Source organism: Eumetopias jubatus, unplaced genomic scaffold (assembly GCF_037043125.1).
Source record: "Eumetopias jubatus isolate StellerSeaLion01/CBP00866 unplaced genomic scaffold, mEumJub1_p1.0 scaffold_9, whole genome shotgun sequence".
Lineage (NCBI taxonomy): Eukaryota > Metazoa > Chordata > Mammalia > Carnivora > Otariidae > Eumetopias > Eumetopias jubatus.
This window is the reverse complement of record NW_028274815.1, coordinates 5271961-5291213: the sequence shown is the minus strand read 5'-3', so window position 1 is coordinate 5291213 and position 19253 is coordinate 5271961. Positions and strand designations below refer to the sequence as shown.

At 45.7% G+C, this 19253-nt stretch overlaps 1 protein-coding gene across 1 annotated transcript; it reads right to left on the bottom strand.

Moving 5' to 3' along the window:
• Nucleotides 1-216: 216 nt before the first annotated feature.
• RSAD2 (radical S-adenosyl methionine domain containing 2) lies at nucleotides 217-19044 on the bottom strand. The gene is made up of 6 exons (XM_028099476.2): nucleotides 18639-19044; nucleotides 12498-12659; nucleotides 9615-9844; nucleotides 6282-6431; nucleotides 5466-5498; nucleotides 217-3399 (listed from the first exon to the last, which is right to left on the bottom strand). The coding sequence occupies exons 1-6, from the start codon at nucleotides 18988-18990 to the stop codon at nucleotides 3235-3237; spliced, it is 1092 nt and encodes a 363-aa protein (XP_027955277.1). The 5' UTR covers nucleotides 18991-19044; the 3' UTR covers nucleotides 217-3234.
• Nucleotides 19045-19253: the final 209 nt, after the last annotated feature.

Below are 19253 nucleotides of genomic sequence, written 5' to 3'. Positions count from 1 at the left end.
TCGTTTTAGAATACAAAGGGCATTTTCCCCAGTGAATCATCTCCACTCTATCTTGTTACTGATTGGGTTGCCTAAATGTGCTTATTAATTATTGATAACCTTGTTTGATTTTTAAATTGTACTTGCCTTTAGCAATGGCAGTTTGTAAAAACACACAATTACTTTAAATATACACCAAGGAGAGGCTTCATTACATTGACCCACTGAGAGAGAAGGCACTGTACAAAAATATTTTAATATATTACAACATCTTACAATACATCAGACTGATAAGAGCATCACATATGAAGAAAAAATATATTTTTCCCCAAAATTGAGACCTATATACACTCAGGACAAAGCCTTAAAACCTTACAGCATGGCGAGTCTCCCCCTAATCACAGCTGATTATAGTCTTTCAACAAGAGGGCAGCCAACAAGATGAATCACCGCCTGATAGAGCCTCATTGAGACTTGGCTGGTTTTAGCATCATGGTTCTCTCTACCAACCCTACGACTGGACTCCAAACGCCTGGGGATAGAATAAGAGCCTGCATTCTAGATGATTCAGCTGGGTGATCTCAGCCATCTTCAAACTTAGAAAACGGGCAACCTTCATGTGCTTTATCACTAAACGACAGAGATGATGCATGCTTTTTAAACCAATACTGTCTGATCTTCCTAGGTTTCTTAAGGCAAAATTCTGTTCATATCATTACAGTGTAAACACTTAAAATCACCACAAACCTTTGCCTTACACTGAGATGCCTCAGATAAATTACCATTTGATATTTTCCTTTCTCATTAATTATTATTTTTTTTAATTCCAGGTAACAAAGAGTGTTATATTAGTTTCAGGTGTACAATATAGTGATCAACATTTCCACCCACTACTCAGTGCACATTATGAGTGTTCCAACCGTCTTTTCAATAAAAAAGAGGGTTTCACAAAACTGCAAACTCCTATTTAAAATAAAGCAAAATGTTATGTAATCCAAATGTGAGTTTTACTCTAATGCTCTATGTCCTTATTTCTCCCCCTTAAGAAAAAGAAACATTTAGGAATTTTAAACATTGCAAATCCTGACAGGGCATCAAGCAGGGGAGGGCTGGTATCAAATCAGTTGGAAAAATATTTAAAATACTTATTTCTCAGGTGCAGTTGTTTTGTTTCATTATGTTTTAGACTTCCCTTTGGGGGGAAGAGTTATACAATTCCTCACATTTTGAATTTGAGTGAATTTGAGAGAAATTCATTCCAACTCCGAGGTTGCGGGTTTCCCATCCAGATTTCGTGTCAAATAACGATTGAGCCCTCACTGTCTACCAGACAACATCTTCAGTGCTTCCACATCCGTGATTTTTCTAGGCTGAATTTGCTCTTGCTGAATAATGTGAAGATCAGCAAAGTGCTCTCATGTTACATTAAAAAAGAAAACAACAAAAAACTTTTATGTTTATACTGATTATATTAAGCCATACAGGAAAAAGGCTTTCTAATTCATTTTTCTCTTAAAATATAAAACAAAATAAAATGGAAAATGCATGATAACCCATCCTTTTTTAGAAAAATTAATTAGTTAATTAATTTTTAAATTTTATTTATATATTTATTTACCCATTTATGTTAACCCTGTTTGAGATGGGACCCAAAAACATTTCAGTTGAATTATAGTGACTTAAAATTTGAAGTATAAGTATCTTTTCTGAGGAAAAAAAAATTACAAAAACCAAACTTTCAAAACCACCAAGTCTGGAAACTGGATGAAGTGGTATTTCTCTATGGCTGCTTAATGGACTCAGGCAGCATTTACTGCCACCTAGTGACCAAGATTGGCATGGCAGCTGGATTAAAATTTTTCTATGCTTGGGCAAAAAAACTTTCCATGATACTGTTTTCTGAAACAATGATACGAAATTATTGTTTTCCAGGCAATGAGATACCGCCTAAATTACATAAACAAACTGCATGTGATATTTCCACAAGGAGGGGACTTTGTTCCCTGACCCAGTTTAGGTGACATTTTCCCAAAGAAGCTGTAAAAGGAAGGCCCAGGATCTTCTTCTATTGACCCAGATTATATCCTTGTAACAAGTGATTCAGAATTAGTTGAGATATATTATATTGTGCCATGGCTTAATTTACGTAAAATCCAGGTACATTCTGGATATTTCCACACAGTCTTTCCCACACACTAGCCCAGTGCTTTTTCCTAACACATGAGGCCGATCTAGTAAGGTGTCATTTCTTTTTTTTTTAAGATTTTTTTTTTAAATTCATTTGAGAGCGAGAGAAAGAGAGAGAGACAGAGAGACAGAGAGAGCACAAGCAGGGGGAGCAGCAAAGGGAGAGAGAGAAGGAAACCCCCTGCTGAGCAGGGAACCCTATATGGGGTTCGATCCCAGGACCTGGAGATCATGACCTGAGCTGAAGTCTTAACCATCTGAGCCATATGGTGTCATTTCTCAGAGATGTGGGGACAACTGTGTTCAAATGAATTCATGCATTGTTGCTAGGCGGACTCAGGTGGCTGGAGTAACAGGTTCATAGGCAACCCAAACACCAACCCCGTGTCAACTATGTCACAAGATGTAAATGGTTTGTTGGTTTTGCTGAGACTCTTGGAAGAAGAAGGAGAGCAGCAGAGCTAGCTCACGTTCATGGAGTAGTCAGCATGGGTCAGGGGTCGTGCAGAGCATGGGCAGATGAACGATCTCCTTCTAGGTACTTAGTGAAAACTGATGAGATGATCATTTCCTACTCTTTGAAACATCTGCTGACTGTTTCTAGACTTCTGGGTAAAAAGTCCAAGACTTCAGTGGTAGAAAGACAGAAAGGAAAGAGTGTTGCAACAAGCAGAATGATTAGGGGAGAGCTTTTGTAATTGCTCTAGGTGTGAAAATTGGCATCTCAACATTTAGCAGAAAATAACCCTGAGTCTATCAAATGAAAGGACTGGAAAAAATAACATCAAAATTGGGGAACACAGGAGTCACAGAAAACACTGCTCAAAGAGCTAAATCCTAAATAAGCGAATTAACTAAAGTTAATGGTTTTGCATTATCATGGACTTCAATTACCAAGTGATTTGTGTGTTCAGTTACCACAGATAATCGGAGAGCCTGTGCAACCGAAAATCAGATGTGGGGCCACCCGCAAAATGCTGACCGGAAGCGCCGCTGCCGGAAGTTGCCACACCTTGAGTCTGAGCAAGAGTCCCCAGGGGTGGGTTGAAGCTTGCTGTGCTTTCAGCTCTACCAGTCCAGCTTCAGATCTGCCTTGCTCCATACATATTTTCCTCCTCGCTTCAGAAACATTTTTTCATCAAATCCACTGAATTTGATAGCTTCTTCTACCCCGACATCCAGGATCGACTTGGAAGGGTCCTTCCGCCCATTCCGACAATTCAAGAAGCGCATCTAGGAAATTCGAGAGAAAAAGGGGATATTTTTATATAATTTATGCTGTGAAACTCAATTTTGAGGATTAATCCAGAATGATTTTTGATAGTGCAGTCAGTTCAACAAATATTTATTGAAGGCTGTGGGCCAGACACCAAACTGAGGATGCTGACCTCCTTGAAGGCCCTTTCTCTATTCAAGTAGCTCACTTTAACTAACATAAACACATTAGATCAATTAAGTGCATGGTAAACCGAATTATATGTATGCCACAGCAGGTGCATGTCCCTCCATGTGGGAGGGGAAATGTTCAGAAATTGTAAGCTGGAGAGAAAAGTGTTATAAAAGCACAGACGCATGAAGCAGGATGGCGTCTTTGGGAAATTGCAGATAGATGATATTGTGGAGTGAAAATGGTTCGTGCATAAATATATAGGCATAAAATTAATAAAAACTTCTTTCGAGAAAGGGAGAAAGACGGGTAAGAAAGGAAGTACAAAGGCAGGCAGGAACCGGGTCAAGAAGAGTCGAATATGCCCTGTCAAGGGTCGCGTTTTCATCCTAAATTAAACACCTTACAGGCAGGAATGAGGTCTTCACACTTCTTCTGACCTATGTCACTAAGTATCTTGTAGTAATACTTGTTGAATCAAAATGTTGTTAAATTACCAAAAGCAAATTTTGGTTCCGCTACGTTTGTGGCAACTGTGTGGAGACCAGAGAGTTTGTGGAGGAATCCCCAGCAATCATGATACTCCAAAAATAAAAACTGGGGTGCGGAGGGGGGCTCCGTCAATTAAGCATCCAACTCTTGATTTCGGTTCAGGTCATGATCTCAGGGTCATGAGATTAAGCCCCGCTTAAGATTCTCTCTCTCCCTCTTCCGTTGACCCTCCCCCTCAGCCTCCCTCCTTGCACACACACACTCTCTCTCTAAAAATAAAAAATTAAAAAGACAAAAATAAAAATAAATTCTGACTTTTCATTTCTAACTCGAACCCACATGCTGAACATTAGTGTCATCACCTTTCCCCTTATACTCCATAAAGGAAGCTCACGTTGAGAAACAACGAAATGGTAGTGAAACATCATTGATTAATTTAAAAATAGTAAAATACCAAAAGTCAAAATAAGTATTTCTCAAAACACCAAATTCCGTGTATATATTAAAGCCATTGTTCTTGTTGGAACTCATTTCTTTCATGAAAAAAGATTTTATTTATTTACTTGAGGGAGAGAGAGCATGCATGCGCACACACAGAGGAAGAGGGAGAAGCAGGCTCCCCCGCTGAGCAGGGAGCCTGCCGTGGGGTCCAACAGCCAGGACCCCAAGATCATGACCTGAGCCGAAGGCAGGCGCTTAACAGACGGAGCCACCCAGGCGCCCCTGCAGCTCATTTCTTAGAAACACGTTCTTCGAATGGACTTGTTCGTCCTATACTAGAACTATTGGCAAAGGTTTATGAATCTAGCCCCCTCCCCCCAAAAAAAGACAAAGGAAAGAAAAAAGTGATTTTCCTTTCAAATCTGAGAAGGGGTAGATTTTCTTTTTTCTTTGTAAGGCAGAGGTGTAACGATACTATCAGTGGCTTGGGGAGAGGAGCTGTAGCCGCTTCTCACCAAAGCCAAGACTCATCAGTCAAGAGACGAGCTGGCAGCATCCGAGGTGTTAAAGGTCATGTGAAGTGGGAGAGGACCTCCCTCCAAAGCACCCTGGGTTCCCGCTGCCGGGGAACTCCCAGCCCAAGATGGCGCGACAGAGGACGCTGCTTTCTTTGCAATGTCAGATTCGTGGTGATATCCACGGATCCGCCGCCTGGGGTTGGTGCAAATACAGGGCCCAGGTTCAAGCAAAGTCCTGCCCACGTGCTTAGCTCGGAACCCACCCAGTGCGGGAAAGGCTCTATAATATGAATGCTAATTAGTGATGATAAAAACATGAAATGCTGGGTCAGAAGAAAAACTGGGACCGGTTATGCTCATTATAGCTCAACTCTGGCATTGCGGCTTAATTAATTTTTTATTTTTAAAATTCTTCTTATTTTAAAAGTTTTCAAATTTTATAATTCATCACAAATACTTACATACTCATCCAGAATAAGGTAGGAATCTTTCATCTGCAAAAGAGAAATTAAATACAAATGTAGTTTCAAGTGTATTTTTCAGTACGCGCGCTCAAGGGTCTGTCTCACAGCCTTGGTATATTTCTGCTTTATTACTTCGGGATTCTACACTTTTTATATCCCTTGAGTGGCTTTGGGTATGTCCCTTACAAGGCGATCGATCTGCCGGCGCCCCCATCCCCACCTAACATACATCTGCAGGGGCATCTGTCTGTGTTCAGGTTCTAGAAGCTGCCAGCGGCCTGGGTTCTCTGCCCCACTCTGACAGCTTCCCTGACCATGAAATCCCCAGGCCAATTTCCCCATTTCCTCAAGCTGTGGGAGACCCTTGTTCTGTATTCAATATTCCCAATGGCTGTTCCTACCCTACATGGAATTTCCCCCTTTTTCAATGTGTAAAGCTTTAATGCTATTCCCTAGGAGCTTACCTGAAGATTTTAATGTGACTTTCATTCCTTGTAACTAGTTATACCTTCTATAGGTATATGGGAGGTGTACCTATCCTGCCATAGGAAGCTATCCCCGCTCAAGGCTGTGTCCTTGGAACAGCTCCCATTGTGGGAACAATGGGCAGATGCATGGTCCAAGGACAGGGGAGGGAGAAGGGCCGCTGAAGCTCCTTCAGAGGTCCCACAGCTGGAAGGTGACTGCACCCCTCCAGTCCTGCTCGCTGAACCCTCTAAAGGAACAGTGTGTGGATCCCTCTGGGCTAGAGCTCCCTGTTTGGATCAATCTCAAGGTGTGATGGTGAACCAGGCAATGTTTGCTTCATACAACCTTCTGGTTAGACTCGGGCACCAAACAGGACACCTCTTTGTGGCGGTCTAAGAATCCTTCAAATTCCTCATCGCTGATAACGAACTGCTGCGCTTCCCTCAGAGCATCCTCTCCAGAATTCTCCCCCTCGATCAGGAGACACTGGAAGACCTGGAAGAGAAGGGTGGTGTTTGCTTTGCAAAGAGCCTCCCGCCATTTTTACCCCAAGCCTCATTCCCCCAGACCCAGCGTCATCTCTTCTAAGCAAAGAAGACTGCTCTGACTCAGGAACAGTCTAGAAAGACATTGTTCTGGGGCCCTCAAAGTCAGGAAGTGCCCACCATCCAAAGATACAAGACTGGTCTAGTGTATGTTTCATCCAGTCTGATGATCTAATTTTGCAGAACACCGAGTAATGGGTGCTCATTGCAGGGAATATGGACTATACAAAAGCATCAAGAAAATAAACAAATCATTTGTGATCCCCAAACCAAGAAACAAGTATTTTCCAAAATGTTGTTTCTGCTGACTTCAATATATCCTTATTAAGGCCTCTCGACTATGTAGTTTATTTTGCAGTTAATATACCAGGACAGTTTCCCAAAGCCAGTAAGAGTCTTCCAACATTCTTTTAAGTAAATAATTGTGTATGTGTGAATGTATCATTCCCTCATAAGGAATACCATCATCTGAGAAGGAAAAACTCTGTCCCAGGGACCCGCTCAAGGTGGTATGAGATGGTAGCTGATCAAACACACAGCCAGGGGGCGCCTGGGTGGCTCAGTCATTAAGCGTCTGCCTTCCGCTCAGGTCATGATCCCGGGGTCCTGGGATCGAGCCCCGCACTGGGCTCCCTGCTCCGCGGGAAGCCTGCCTCTCCCTTTCTACCCACCTACCCCCCCGCCACCCCCGCCCACCGCACCGCTTGTGTTTCCTTTCTCGCTGTCTCTCTCTCTATCTAAATAAATAAAATCCTTAAAACAAAAACAAAAACAAAAAACACAGCCAGCGCAGAGCCCGGGTCTGTGAGGTTTTCAAGGAAGGGGGTGATTATACATAGTGTTTAATTAACATTGTTGTCAGCTTAGAATTAATTGTAAAATTCCCTAAGCTTTGCCTTCTTAGCTCACTCTATTCTCACCCCCTTCCTCTGTGCTCCCCAGTCCCTGCAGACCCTGGTCACACAGTGGTTTTACTATTTGCTTTCATGACTATCTTGCTCAGTAGGCTGTGAGCTTCTAGGGAGGGGACACCCCTTGTCTTTGTCCCCACAGCACCCAAGCCCAGTCCAGGCACAGGGTGGGGAGAGAGGACTAGCAGGGAGGTCAGAGGAGGTGTCCACTCGGGTTGGAAGCCCAAGCTGACCTGAATATCAGGCGGGTGAGGACACACGTGGGCTTTTCTCCGGGTGACTTTGGTTCCAGAATCTACCAGCTTGAAAGGAGCGTGAGAAGCGGAATGGGAGGAGGGTGGTGGGTTTGGTTGGACAAGTTTAGGTGGGGCCAGCTCTGCTGTGGCTACAGCAAGCCTCCAGGTGACAGTGAAGCCCTCCGTTGAGGAATACCGTGAGGGCCCCTCCTGCCAACGCGTGTTCAGTGCTGGTGTGCTGTTGCCGGTCCCGGTCCCACGGCGGACGCGGCCTGGGGGGCCCAGGCACCTGACCCAAGGGCATTGATTTTCATCGGTTTGCAGTCTGCAGACACCCGTGATCCGGGGCGAAAACTGCTCTCCCAACAGGCAGTAGCTAATCTGCTCCCTCCAGAAAACCCAGGATTTTGAACAGGCAATTCTGGAGTGAATCAGCAAGTGGGAGCCACAGTAGGAGTCATAAGATTGGAGAAGAAAGCTCTGAGATCAAGAAGCCACGAGGAGCTCCTCGCAAACCAAAGCCAGGAGGAAAAACATATATACACAGAGAGAGAAGCCGACAAGAGAGTAGTGAGAGAAACAGTAGCAGCAGAAGTGGGACAGCGATGGGCGATCAGGGAAGAGGAGAGCGATGGGCAGGTGGTTCCAGAAGGAAAGTCTAGGAACCTGGAGCCTAGCCTCCGGCCCTCGTCGGCCCCCTTCCTGGACCACAGCCTCTGTTCCTCTCACCACACCTCTTTCTTTAGCTTCTCTCCAGTTCTTCTGGGTAGGGGTGCAGGTCCAGGAAGCTGCTTTTTAAAACAGTTCCCTGATTAAGCGTCTGCCTTCGGCTCGGGTCATGATCCCGGGGTCCTGGGATCGAGTCCCGCGTCGGGCTCCCTGCTCCTTGGGAGCCTGCTTCTCCCTCTGCTCCTCTCTCTCTCTCTCTCTATCCCCCTCTGTCGCTCATGAATAAATAAATAAAATCTTTAAAAAACAACAACAACAACAACAAAAACGGGCGCCTGGGTTGCTCAGATGGTTAAAACGGTTCCCTGAGTTGATTCTGAAGAACAGCCAGGGGTAGGAAACTTTAACGAAACTTTAATTTACTGCTATTTGTAAGTGTCTGCACATTGTGGATGCTATAAATACACCTTGAGTTTGAACTTTAGACTTTTTAGTAGCTGATAGAGGGGTTGGTCCTAAAGCACAGATCTCGGCGAATTCACTTTGCCACAACTTGGGGATAGTGTTATTTAATATCTTCTTTTTTTAAGATTTTATTTATTTATTTGAGAGAGGGAGAAAGAGCGGCGGAGGGAGAAGCAGGCTCCCTGTTGAGCCCGATGCGGGGCTCGATCCCAGGACCCTGGGATCAGGACTTGAGCCGAAGGCGGACGCTTAACGACTGAGCCACCCAGGCGCCCCTGCCCCACTGTCTTCTGAAAATTCAATGAAAAATGTATTAACAGAATTTATGAAGAACATTTATCCATTTATGTTATGAATAAGCCAAGAGTTTTAAGAAGAAATCTAGTCTTATTATATATATATACATATATATATAAAAAGATTTTATTATATTTAATAAATATATACAGGTTAGGTTTTCTAGGTTTTCATATTCTTCAGAACGCCTCCAAGCACTGACTGTATCTTTTTTTTTTTAAGATTCTATTTTTAAGTAATCTCCATACCCAACATGGGACTCGAACTCACAACCCCAATAATCAGGAATCTCATGTGCCACCGGCTGAGCCAGCCAGGTGCCCCCCGACTCTATCTTTTGACCTTTATCCTCCCAACATTCCAGAAGGGAATCAGTTTCAGTTTTTCGAGAGGAGATTGAGACAAAGGGAGTGTAAGTAGTTTAAAGTTTAAGAGCGCTGGCAGACGGACCAAGGACCCGGTCTCCTGGCTGGCTCGGTCAGTCCAGAGTCCTCTCTCACTTGAACGTTTAGGGTTTCAGTGTCGCAAGTTTTTCGCCTGAACCACGGTACTTACTTTCCAGCGGACGGGGTTCAGGGCTTGAATCTGTTCCCTCATATCCTCGTCCACGTTGAATCGATTAATGACAGAATTTATTTTGAAGGCCACTCTATAATCTCGACACCACGCCCTCAGTTTCTGAAGATTTTCCACGTGGTTCTTCTTTCCTTGACCACGGCCGATGAGGACATTGACTTGCTCATCAAAGCTATCACAGGAGATGGCAAGGATGTCCAGATACTCACCTGAGGGAAAGTGAGCACCTTTAAGCCTTTCCATTCAAGGACCAAAGCTTTTAGGCCATTTATATCTCTTTATGATAAAACACATCTTGCTTGTGTCTAAGTTTTAATGTTTAAAAAGACTTTTCCTCATACCTGCAACACTCACAGAAATGTGAATTATACTTGGTATTTGTTTAAATAATCTTAAAAAAAATGAATACACACATCATGAGGTGATGGAGATACTCCCATTTGACCGTCCTAAAATGGCACTTGTATGTGTCTGAATCTTTATTGGCACATTTAAGTAAGGTCCTTCATTAATTGCTACATCTGAATTATATCCCCTCCTCCTGCTCTCAGACTGTCTTGTAGGAGCCCTTGTGAAGAGAGAGTTAGCACAGCAGATCTGTTCGCTGAGTCCTCACCAGTCTCTAGAAGAACATGGAACTATGATGGAGTTTTGGCCAATCCCTGCATATATGGCCACCAGAATGTTCTCTATGTCTCCCACTGATGATGTGTCTATGTCTGGAGCAATGCAGCATGTTTGATCAGCTTGTCAAGAGCTGTTGGGATTGGTGAACAAGATTCATGATGTACCTGGTTTTGTTGTTGGGAGTCCTGACTTTCAGCTGCCATGGATGGGTACCCAGCAGTATGTGCCTAAGTGACCAGCCCTACATAAAAGCCTCAGACCCTAAGACCCACATGAGCATTCCTAGGCAAAAACATTCCGGACATGTCCCTATGGTTCACTGTGTGTTCGAGAAAGCACATCTTGCACGTTCTGGAAGGGAAGGACTCAGAAGCCCGTGTCTGACCTCTCTGGACCCCTGTGACACCCGTTCCCTACTGTTTCTGCACTGCATCCTCTGCTCTGAGTTCATCAGAGTTCATCCTCTGCTCTGAGTTCATCAGACTCATTAGCCATGAGTCTAATTGGCTACTGAGTCTTGTGAGCACTCCTAGAAAACTGCCAAACTTAAGAGAGATGGCAGTTGATCCAAAACGGCTCTCTTGGTCCACTCAAGCTCAGCGACTCACCCCTGGTCCTTTAAACTGGAGGTGGAAGATTGGAGGCTTACAGACCACATAGTTATACATAAACATTGCTGTTGTTTTTCCCTCAGGACATCTAACAATATTTCAAATTATTTGCAAATATTTAATTGGGAGATTTAAGATAGAACGTAGATTTCAGAATATGGCAACACTAACCCTACACTCCCACAGAGGATGAACGTCAATGGAAGCTCATGGCTCACTGGCTGGCTGTCTGTCCACTATGAACAGAGCATGGTGCTTCTCATTCTTCAGGGCCTCCCACTTGCTTACTGTCTCCCTGCTGAAGGGACTGAAGTGGGTTTTTCCTCAGCACCTCCAAACTCACTCATTCACACGGCCTCTCCCATGCCAGCATGTAAGCTTCTGACCCTGGCCGCAGTGATCCCGTGGGACCTGCTCTTCCTACCACACCGGGCATGGGAGCCAGGGTTGGAGGGAGAGCACGGCTGGGGGACACCGCCAACGAGCCTGACCGGTTCTCCCCTGCTCACACTGTTCCCTAAGCCTTGCTTGCCTTTCTGAATCTGGTTCCCAGAGTTTACTTGGAAGCTTCTGACCCCGTTTCACCAAGTGACTCCTTCACAGACGTTTTGGTTCTCACACGTCGTCTTGCAGTCTTCCCTGATTTACCTTTCCCAGAGACTTCTGATTTGTCTTCCTGCTTCATCTTCATCAGATGGGTTGCCCTGCCCTCATCCCCAGTCTCCCCTCCCCATTCCCATCTCTCCACCATCTTGGGAGGGGTGTGTGGTCAGAGACTTCCTGTGAGCAGCCTCAACAGAGAGTAAATGCAACCCCTCTTTCAGTGACGTCAAGGCTCCAATAGCTCATACAAATTAGAACAGAAAATCGTGCTCTAAGAGTTATCACTGTCTCCCAAAATGACAGTAGTAATAACAGCTAATATTTTCCACTGCTCCCCAAGTTCCGGGTACTGCTCTAGGGATATCTATCACATCTATGGAAACTCAGCTGTAAGGGAACTCCACGGTCTTGGGATCCATGGTTCGCCATCCTGGCCACAGAGTAGAATCCCTTGGAGCCCCCAAGTTGGTCTTTCCACACACCGCCAGGTTCTGACATAATTAGTCCGAGATTCAGTCCCTACACAGATACTTTATTTAACTTTCTTCAGCAGCCAAATAGGTAGCCAAAGGTGGGAAAGATTGTTTTAGTCCAATTGCTTCATTTATGAGACTAATAAAGTGATAGTTCCTTTAATATTTAAAAATTAAACATTAGTAGCAAACAATAAGGCAGGGGCTGTGGAACTGTGTCAGTGTTCCTTGCTAGCGGCTAAGCTAAAGCCATAGGGCTCAGCACCTGCTGAATCGGGATGCATAACATAGTTGCACTAACATTTTGTTACCTGTCTTGCCAACAAGTTGGTCAACAAGTATAGGGCTCTAAATAGAGAGCCCCGCAGAAGGAAGCCTCCTAACTGCACGCATGGCTTGCAAAGGGATTCGAGTTTGGTGTCTCCTCCCTGCCGCACACCCTGCTCCCCGCGACCCCCGCTCCCCCAGCGTGCCTGGCCTAAGGCCCGGGATGCCCGGAACCAACAAGCATAGCCGCGGCGACCACAGCGTGGTGCCAGGAAGCTCACCGTAGTTCTGGAACCAGCGCTCCCGGATCAGGCTCCCGTTGCTCACGATGCTCACGCTGGGCAGCCGCAGCTCCTCTTTACAGAACTGCACTAGCTTGCCCAGGTACTCGCCCCGGTCATGAATAAACGGCTCTCCGCCTGAAAAGTTTATCTTCTCCATCCCTGTGAGAGGTAGAACATGGATCTTTCCTTCTGTTCTCTTTTTTTTTCCCACTGCACAAACACCCCTTATTGTTTTAATGACAAAAGTAATGTTTTCTCAAAGTAACAAAAAATGAAATGAAAGCTGCCCATTATCCCCAGCCCCCACCCCCCCCCCCTGGGCTCCCCATGCTCCCCAGAGGGTTTGGCAGGGGGGAACTAACCATGTACATAACCCGGGGCCTAACTTTCTCCCCTGCTTTAAAATAGGTGCACTTTAGCGGCGCCTGGGTGGCTCAGTCAGTTAAGCATCTGCCTTAGGCTCAGGTCATGATCTCAGGGTCCTGGGATGGAGCATCGGGCTCCCTGATCAGTGGGGAGCCTGCTTCTCTCTCTATCCCTTGCCCCTGTTTGTGCTCCCCCTCTCTCTCTAATAAATAAACAAAATCTTTAAAAGAATAAGAAAATAAAATAGATGCACTTTAATGTAGGGAATCAGTTACATGGATGGACGAGACAGCACAGAGATGTGCAGAAACCCCCCTCCGCCCCATCCAGAATGCTCTGGCTTGGGGACTCTCAGCCTGAGACACCTCGGCATGCTGTGCTGAGGGGGGCCCCTCCTTCTCACACGTGCTGGATGCCTCTTGGCCTGGAATTCCTGCCCTTTTGAAAAGCCCTTAGCAGTTTCCTGAAAAAATGCAATATATGAATCAAGATGAGAACTTACATGTTTCCAAATGCATCCCTGATCATTAGTTTGGCCAGGTATAGTACTCTGGGTGAAGTCACTTTGCCCTCAGTATTTTAAGGGCATTATTTGCTGTCTTCAAGGTTTTATTTATTTATTTATTTATTTATTTATTTATTTATTTATTTTTAAAGATTTTATTTATTTGACAGAGAGAGACACAGCGAGAGAGGGAACACAAGCAGGGGGAGCGGCAGAGGGAGAAGCAGGCTTCCCGCGGAGCAGGGAGCCCGATGCGGGGCTCGATCCCAGGACCCTGGGACCATGACCTGAGCCGAAGGCAGACGCTTAACGACTGAGCCACCCAGGCGCCCCGTCTTCAAGGTTTTAATATTATTGTTCAGAAGCCTGACAACACCTTGATTTATAATCCCTTTTAAGTGCATGGCTTTTTCCCTTCCAGAAGCTTTCTTTCCAATGTCCCCAAATTTCAAGGTGATGTGCCTTAGCAGAATCTGTCTCTATTCATTTTTCTGGCCACTTGGCAGGTCCTTGGTTGAAAAATACAGTTCCTTCTGGTATGGGAAGTTTCTCATACTCTTTGAGAACTCCTACCTCTTCTCCAACGTGCTTGTCTCTCTGGAGGTCCCACCCCTGGTCTGCTGGCGCTCCGGCTTGTAGCCACCAGACCTTCCTGCTCTGTCTCCTGCGCCCCGTTTTCCCAAGGCCTTGTCTTCTAGTCCTTCTATTACAATTCTAATTTCAGAAATCCCAGTTTCCGTTCCCCAGACTCTCCCGTATCTTCTTCACCTACCATCGCATTGCTGTTTCTCATATATATGTAAATTTTCTCTCATCTCTCCGGGATTATCAGTTACAGATGTTCTGAAGGTTTCCTATATTCTCTTTGCTTATTTGTTTTGGCGTCTGCCTTTTATTTCGGTGTTTCCATTTGTCCTTTCTTATTTGAGTGATGCATAAAAGAGCGGGAGGGAATTTCTGCGATTGAGGATGAAACCCCTCAGATGGAGGGTTTTGCTATAGAGTGACGGAGAGAGAAACTGACTTATTCACCGGATTTTGCCCCACATGCTGGGAGCCTTGGTCTTTTCTCCGGCCATTCTGTTCTGCTGGAGAAGACTCTTAATCTCCTGCTATGCCGTACCCCCTGGCTGCCTGCACCCCAGGAACATGGGCTCTCACACCCAGCAGGCCCCAGTCTTCAGTATGGTGCTTTTCTTCTCCCTGCTCCACCTGGGGTGGCTGAGCACAGCCAGGTGGTCCAGATTCTTCTGAAAATATGCCTTCTGCCATCTGCAGGACTTGGGGAGGGCTCTCCTAGTGGTGGGGGCAGCAGCGGATCTGCCTTCGGCCTGTTGTCTCGTTCCTGCCTCACCCCCTCCTTCTTGATCAATGCTGTACTTCTGCATGATTAGATGGTTCTCGTCTCTGAAATGCTCTGCATTCCACTGGGCAGTCTGGTGAACCTCTGGCAGCCACCGCCCTGCGGACCTGTGCTGAAGATGTCCAAGCGCCATCAATCAATTCCAACAACTCCGTGTTGATTTCTTGGTGGGTTTGTTACCCTGCCTTCAATGATTCCACTGGAATTTTAGTGGAGCGAAGGAAAGATTGGAAGGAATGGGGACATTAACTCGAAGGTCCACAAGACTGTGAAATTTAGAATTTCTACAGTGATATTATCATAGTGGGGTTCATTTTTGATTCCATTCAGTTCAACTCAGTTGAGCGAGTCTTTATTAGATGCTCTGTGTTAGTGGCCACATCAGAGTGAGTCATTTCCAGAATGAACCTGGAATCAGTAAGCAACTGGCTCTGCTAAGTGAAGTTTGAAACGCCTGCTTCACTGGACGTTGAGGGTGCTGAGGGCACAGGCAACCAGATAGCATGCTCAGATTAGAGACAGAAACCAGAGCATGGCAAGGAAAGGACCTGGGGTGACAAGCCACAGAAACACAAGCCCATGTGAGATCCAAGGAGGAAGCATGGGGGACCCGTGAGAGCAGCAAACAGATTTGGTCACAGGAGCAAAATAATTAGAAGCACCAACCAGACTAGCAGAAAGGGCTGAACAGAAGTTTGTTAACTTCTGTTCAACAAACTTTATACCTACTAAGTAACGAATACTGTGCTTGGAAATTTAATTTGTGCAAATTCACTGTAGCACAGCTTTTAAAATGTGGTCGACTCAGTTTCGAGGTCCTGGCTGAAGGCTGGTCAGTTCCTATTCTTGAACAACCAAGGACGTCAACACCCAGAGCACCTGATCTATGAGGCTCTCTCTCTGGGCCACTGTCCTCTGCCCTCTGCGTCCCAGAGCCGGGTCTCGGACAACCCGGACAGCCCCTGTGACCACAGCTCGCTGAGATTGTTCAAACTAGCCCGTGCTAAGCTGCCTTCGCCTCCCTATCAGTTGCTTCCTTGAAAACCGTCCTCACTCAAGACTTCCTGTGTGGTGAGTGGCGCCCTGCCCAAGGAACGGTGGGTAACAAATCACACAACTCTTTCCAATTTTTCTCTCTTGATCTGCATCTGGCCTCCCCATACCGCATCCAAGGTAACATGGTTCAGGCAAGCATTTCATCCTGAAACTCATTCGGCAAGGAAGGAATTATTATCCTGGTTTTTGGCTGTAGGAACTGAAGCTCAGGAAGGTTCAGTGATTTATTCAAGATCGTAAGACTAGGGGAAAAAAAAAATGGAGCTAGGATGGATGCCCAAGCTCCACAGCCTTCCATCTTTGTCAGTGGGGCTGCCCTTCGTCCCAGCTCACCCAGAACAGCCCTGCTTTATGGCAGACCAAATGACATCTGCTATTCTTTTCAACACCGTTTTTCTCACTCAGAAGTGTCTATGACCGGACAGTGATCGATTCCGTCATCTCACTACTGAAATCCAACATGCTGGGAGCCTGCCTGTGTGACTGACGGTGATTATCATCCAATAGAAACATTATCCCCGAAGGTGTGGTGGAATATAGGGTCAGATAAGCTGGAGAAGGTGATACGGTATATGGCCCTGCAGCCCTTGATGAGTTTGAGTGGAAGATGCACAGGGGATGCAGGGAACCGAGCACTGCAGGAACGGGCTGTAGGTGTGAAGTTAAGACCGTAGACGAGCAACGATCACTTCACGGTGATGTTAACACACAAGAAGTGATCGTGTTACAGCACGGATCAATAACTGATGCTGACAGTGGCTAAATCCTATTCCGTCTTCTTCGTGTAAAAGCAAGAGAAGTAAATAATATATTGTAGAAGCATCTTCCGCCTGAGTAGTATGTTTTAAATATAATTTACATTTAACTTTACATTTTTAATCATCACCAAAATAGATTTTCCTCTATTAGCCAGAAATCTCACTTACGGGGCATATGACCTGTGTTATACCTTGATCATTTTAATTAACTTTGACTTTATTTACTTAAACCTGAGAAATCATTATATTAATGATAAATGTATTAATTATAACCATTATAGTTTATACTCTAAAAACACCTGAGCATTCACTTATTTGTGCCATGTCGTAACTTTTTGAGGTTGGTATAGGCGTTATCTGTTTTTTTTTTTTTAAGATTTTGTTTATTTATTTGAGATACAGCAAGAGTGAGAGAGAGAGGGAGAGAGAGCACAAGCAGGGGGAGAGGCAGGCAGGGGGAGAAGCAGTCTCCCTGCTGAGCAGGGAGATCCAACATGGGGCTTGATCCCGGGGTCCTGAGATCATGACCTGAGCCCAAGGCAGATGCGTAACCCACTGAGCCACTTAGGCGCCAGTCAGGCGCCAGGTATAGGTGTTATCTTGATTATCTACATTTTAAAAGATTGTTAAACTGCTGTTCAGAAAAGTTAAATGTCTTGATAAGTCTTACAAGTTTTAGGGCAAGAGCTCAAACCCTGGCCTTGTGAGTCAAGGGTCTAAGTTCTTTCCACACCAGACTTCCCTTCATCCATTTGTTCATCTATTAATCCATCTGTCCAAAAACATTTATCAACCCCCCTTTACATTCCAGATATCCTGCTAGGCACAAAGATACATAGAATGCTAAAATTCCACCTTGGAACTCAAACTCTTTGGGGATCCAGATATTAAAAACAAAACAAAAAACAAAACATAATGGTATAATTTAAAAAGTGCTGTAATAGGAGCGCCTGGGTGGCTCAGTCAGTTGAGCGTCTGCCTTCAGCTCAGGTCATCATCCCAGGGTCCTGGGATTGAGCCCCATGTTGGGCTCCCTGCTCTGTGGGGAGTCTGCTTCTCCCTCTCCCCCTCCCCCCCACTCGTGCTTTCTCTCTCTAATAAATAAATAAAATCTTTAAAAAAAAGTGTTATAGGGCGCCTGGGTGGCTCAGTTGGTTAAGCGACTGCCTTCGGCTCAGGTCATGATCCTGGAGTCCCGGGATCGAGTCCCACATCGGGCTCCCTGCTCAGCAGGGAGTCTGCTTCTCCCTCTGACCCTCTTCCCTCTCATGCTTTCTCTCATTCTCTCTCTTTCTCAAATAAATAAATAAATAAAATCTTTAAAAAAAATTAAAAAAAGTGTTATAATACATATTTGTAACAGGCACCAAGGGATCACACATGAGGGAGAGAGGACATTCCAGAAGGAGAAGACAGCATGCAAGTCTTGAGAGCAAAGTCATTGCCATATTTATATTGTAAATAGTTTCTTTAAAGTTTCATGCTAGGAGTACATACCTGATTCAAAGTAAAAGACTCAAACATTGTAGTTTTTTTTTTTTTTTAAGATGTATTTATTTATTTTAGACAGAGAGAGGGAGGGACAGAGTGAGTGAGAGAATCTCAAGCAGACTCCTCCCCCGCCCCGAGCGTGGAGCCTGATGTGGGGCTTGATCTCATAACCCTGAGATCATGACCTGGGCTGCAACCAAGAGTCACACATTTAACCGACTGAGCCACCCAGGTGCCCTTCAAATATTGTAGTTCTTAACAATTTCTGGAAAGCCCCAATCTATCAGGGCTTTGGACAAATTCAGAAAGTGGCACAACTTCCCACCCTGTCTCTCGGCACATGCTGGGTGCACTGGGAGCCTGGGAGGTGCACAGACTTCTGCTCACTTGGAGGCTATAGGAGGGATGGGTCTGCCTCCCTTACTGTCTGCGCCAGCCAACTCTGGTTCTGAAGGCCTAGGCATCCACCCCAAATTCATCCTAATACTCCCTTACAAGACGGGCTGGGGAGCATCTCAAATTCTGCAGGAGCTCTCCCACCTGTGCCTGCCCCCAGCCAGCAGCTGCGTGCTGATTCCCTCCCAGGACTGGGGACTCACCGGCTTCCTGCAGCAGCCGTAGCCCTCGCTTGGCCTCGGCTAGGGGCAGTACAAAGGATGTCTTGGCTGTGTGGAAGCAGAAGCCACACTTATAGTTGCACTGGCGGGTGAAGTGGTAGTTGACGCTGGTGGGGGTGGTGGGCTGGTCCGGGCCCTCCTCCTCCTCCCCTCTGCTCTCCTGCAGTTCACCCTGGCTCATCTGCAGTGGCCGGGTACTCTCGCCCCTTGCCAGCCAGAGAGCTGACCTGAGCCAGAAGAACCAGGGGACCACGCTGCTCCATAGAGAGCTCAGTGGCTTCCTGAAGGCGCTCAGCAGCTTTCCAGCAAAAGCGATTGGCATGAGCATCCACATGGTGGCCAGGCGCTCTGAGGCTGCACTGAACCTCAGGATTCAGTTTATGTATGTGCTGGGGCAGCCTATCACAGGGGCAGGATGGACACGCCTCTGACTAACTCTCTGCTGAGCTCAAGTTTCGATTTTCCTGTTCACGAAAATGAAAGCTGGAACAGGGCCAAGACCCAACGCTCAGGATCAGGGCTATAGGCATCTGCCTCTCTCTGCCTCACCTTTCGCCTGTCTTCTGGGTCAATAGTAGCCTTCTAACTGGACACAGA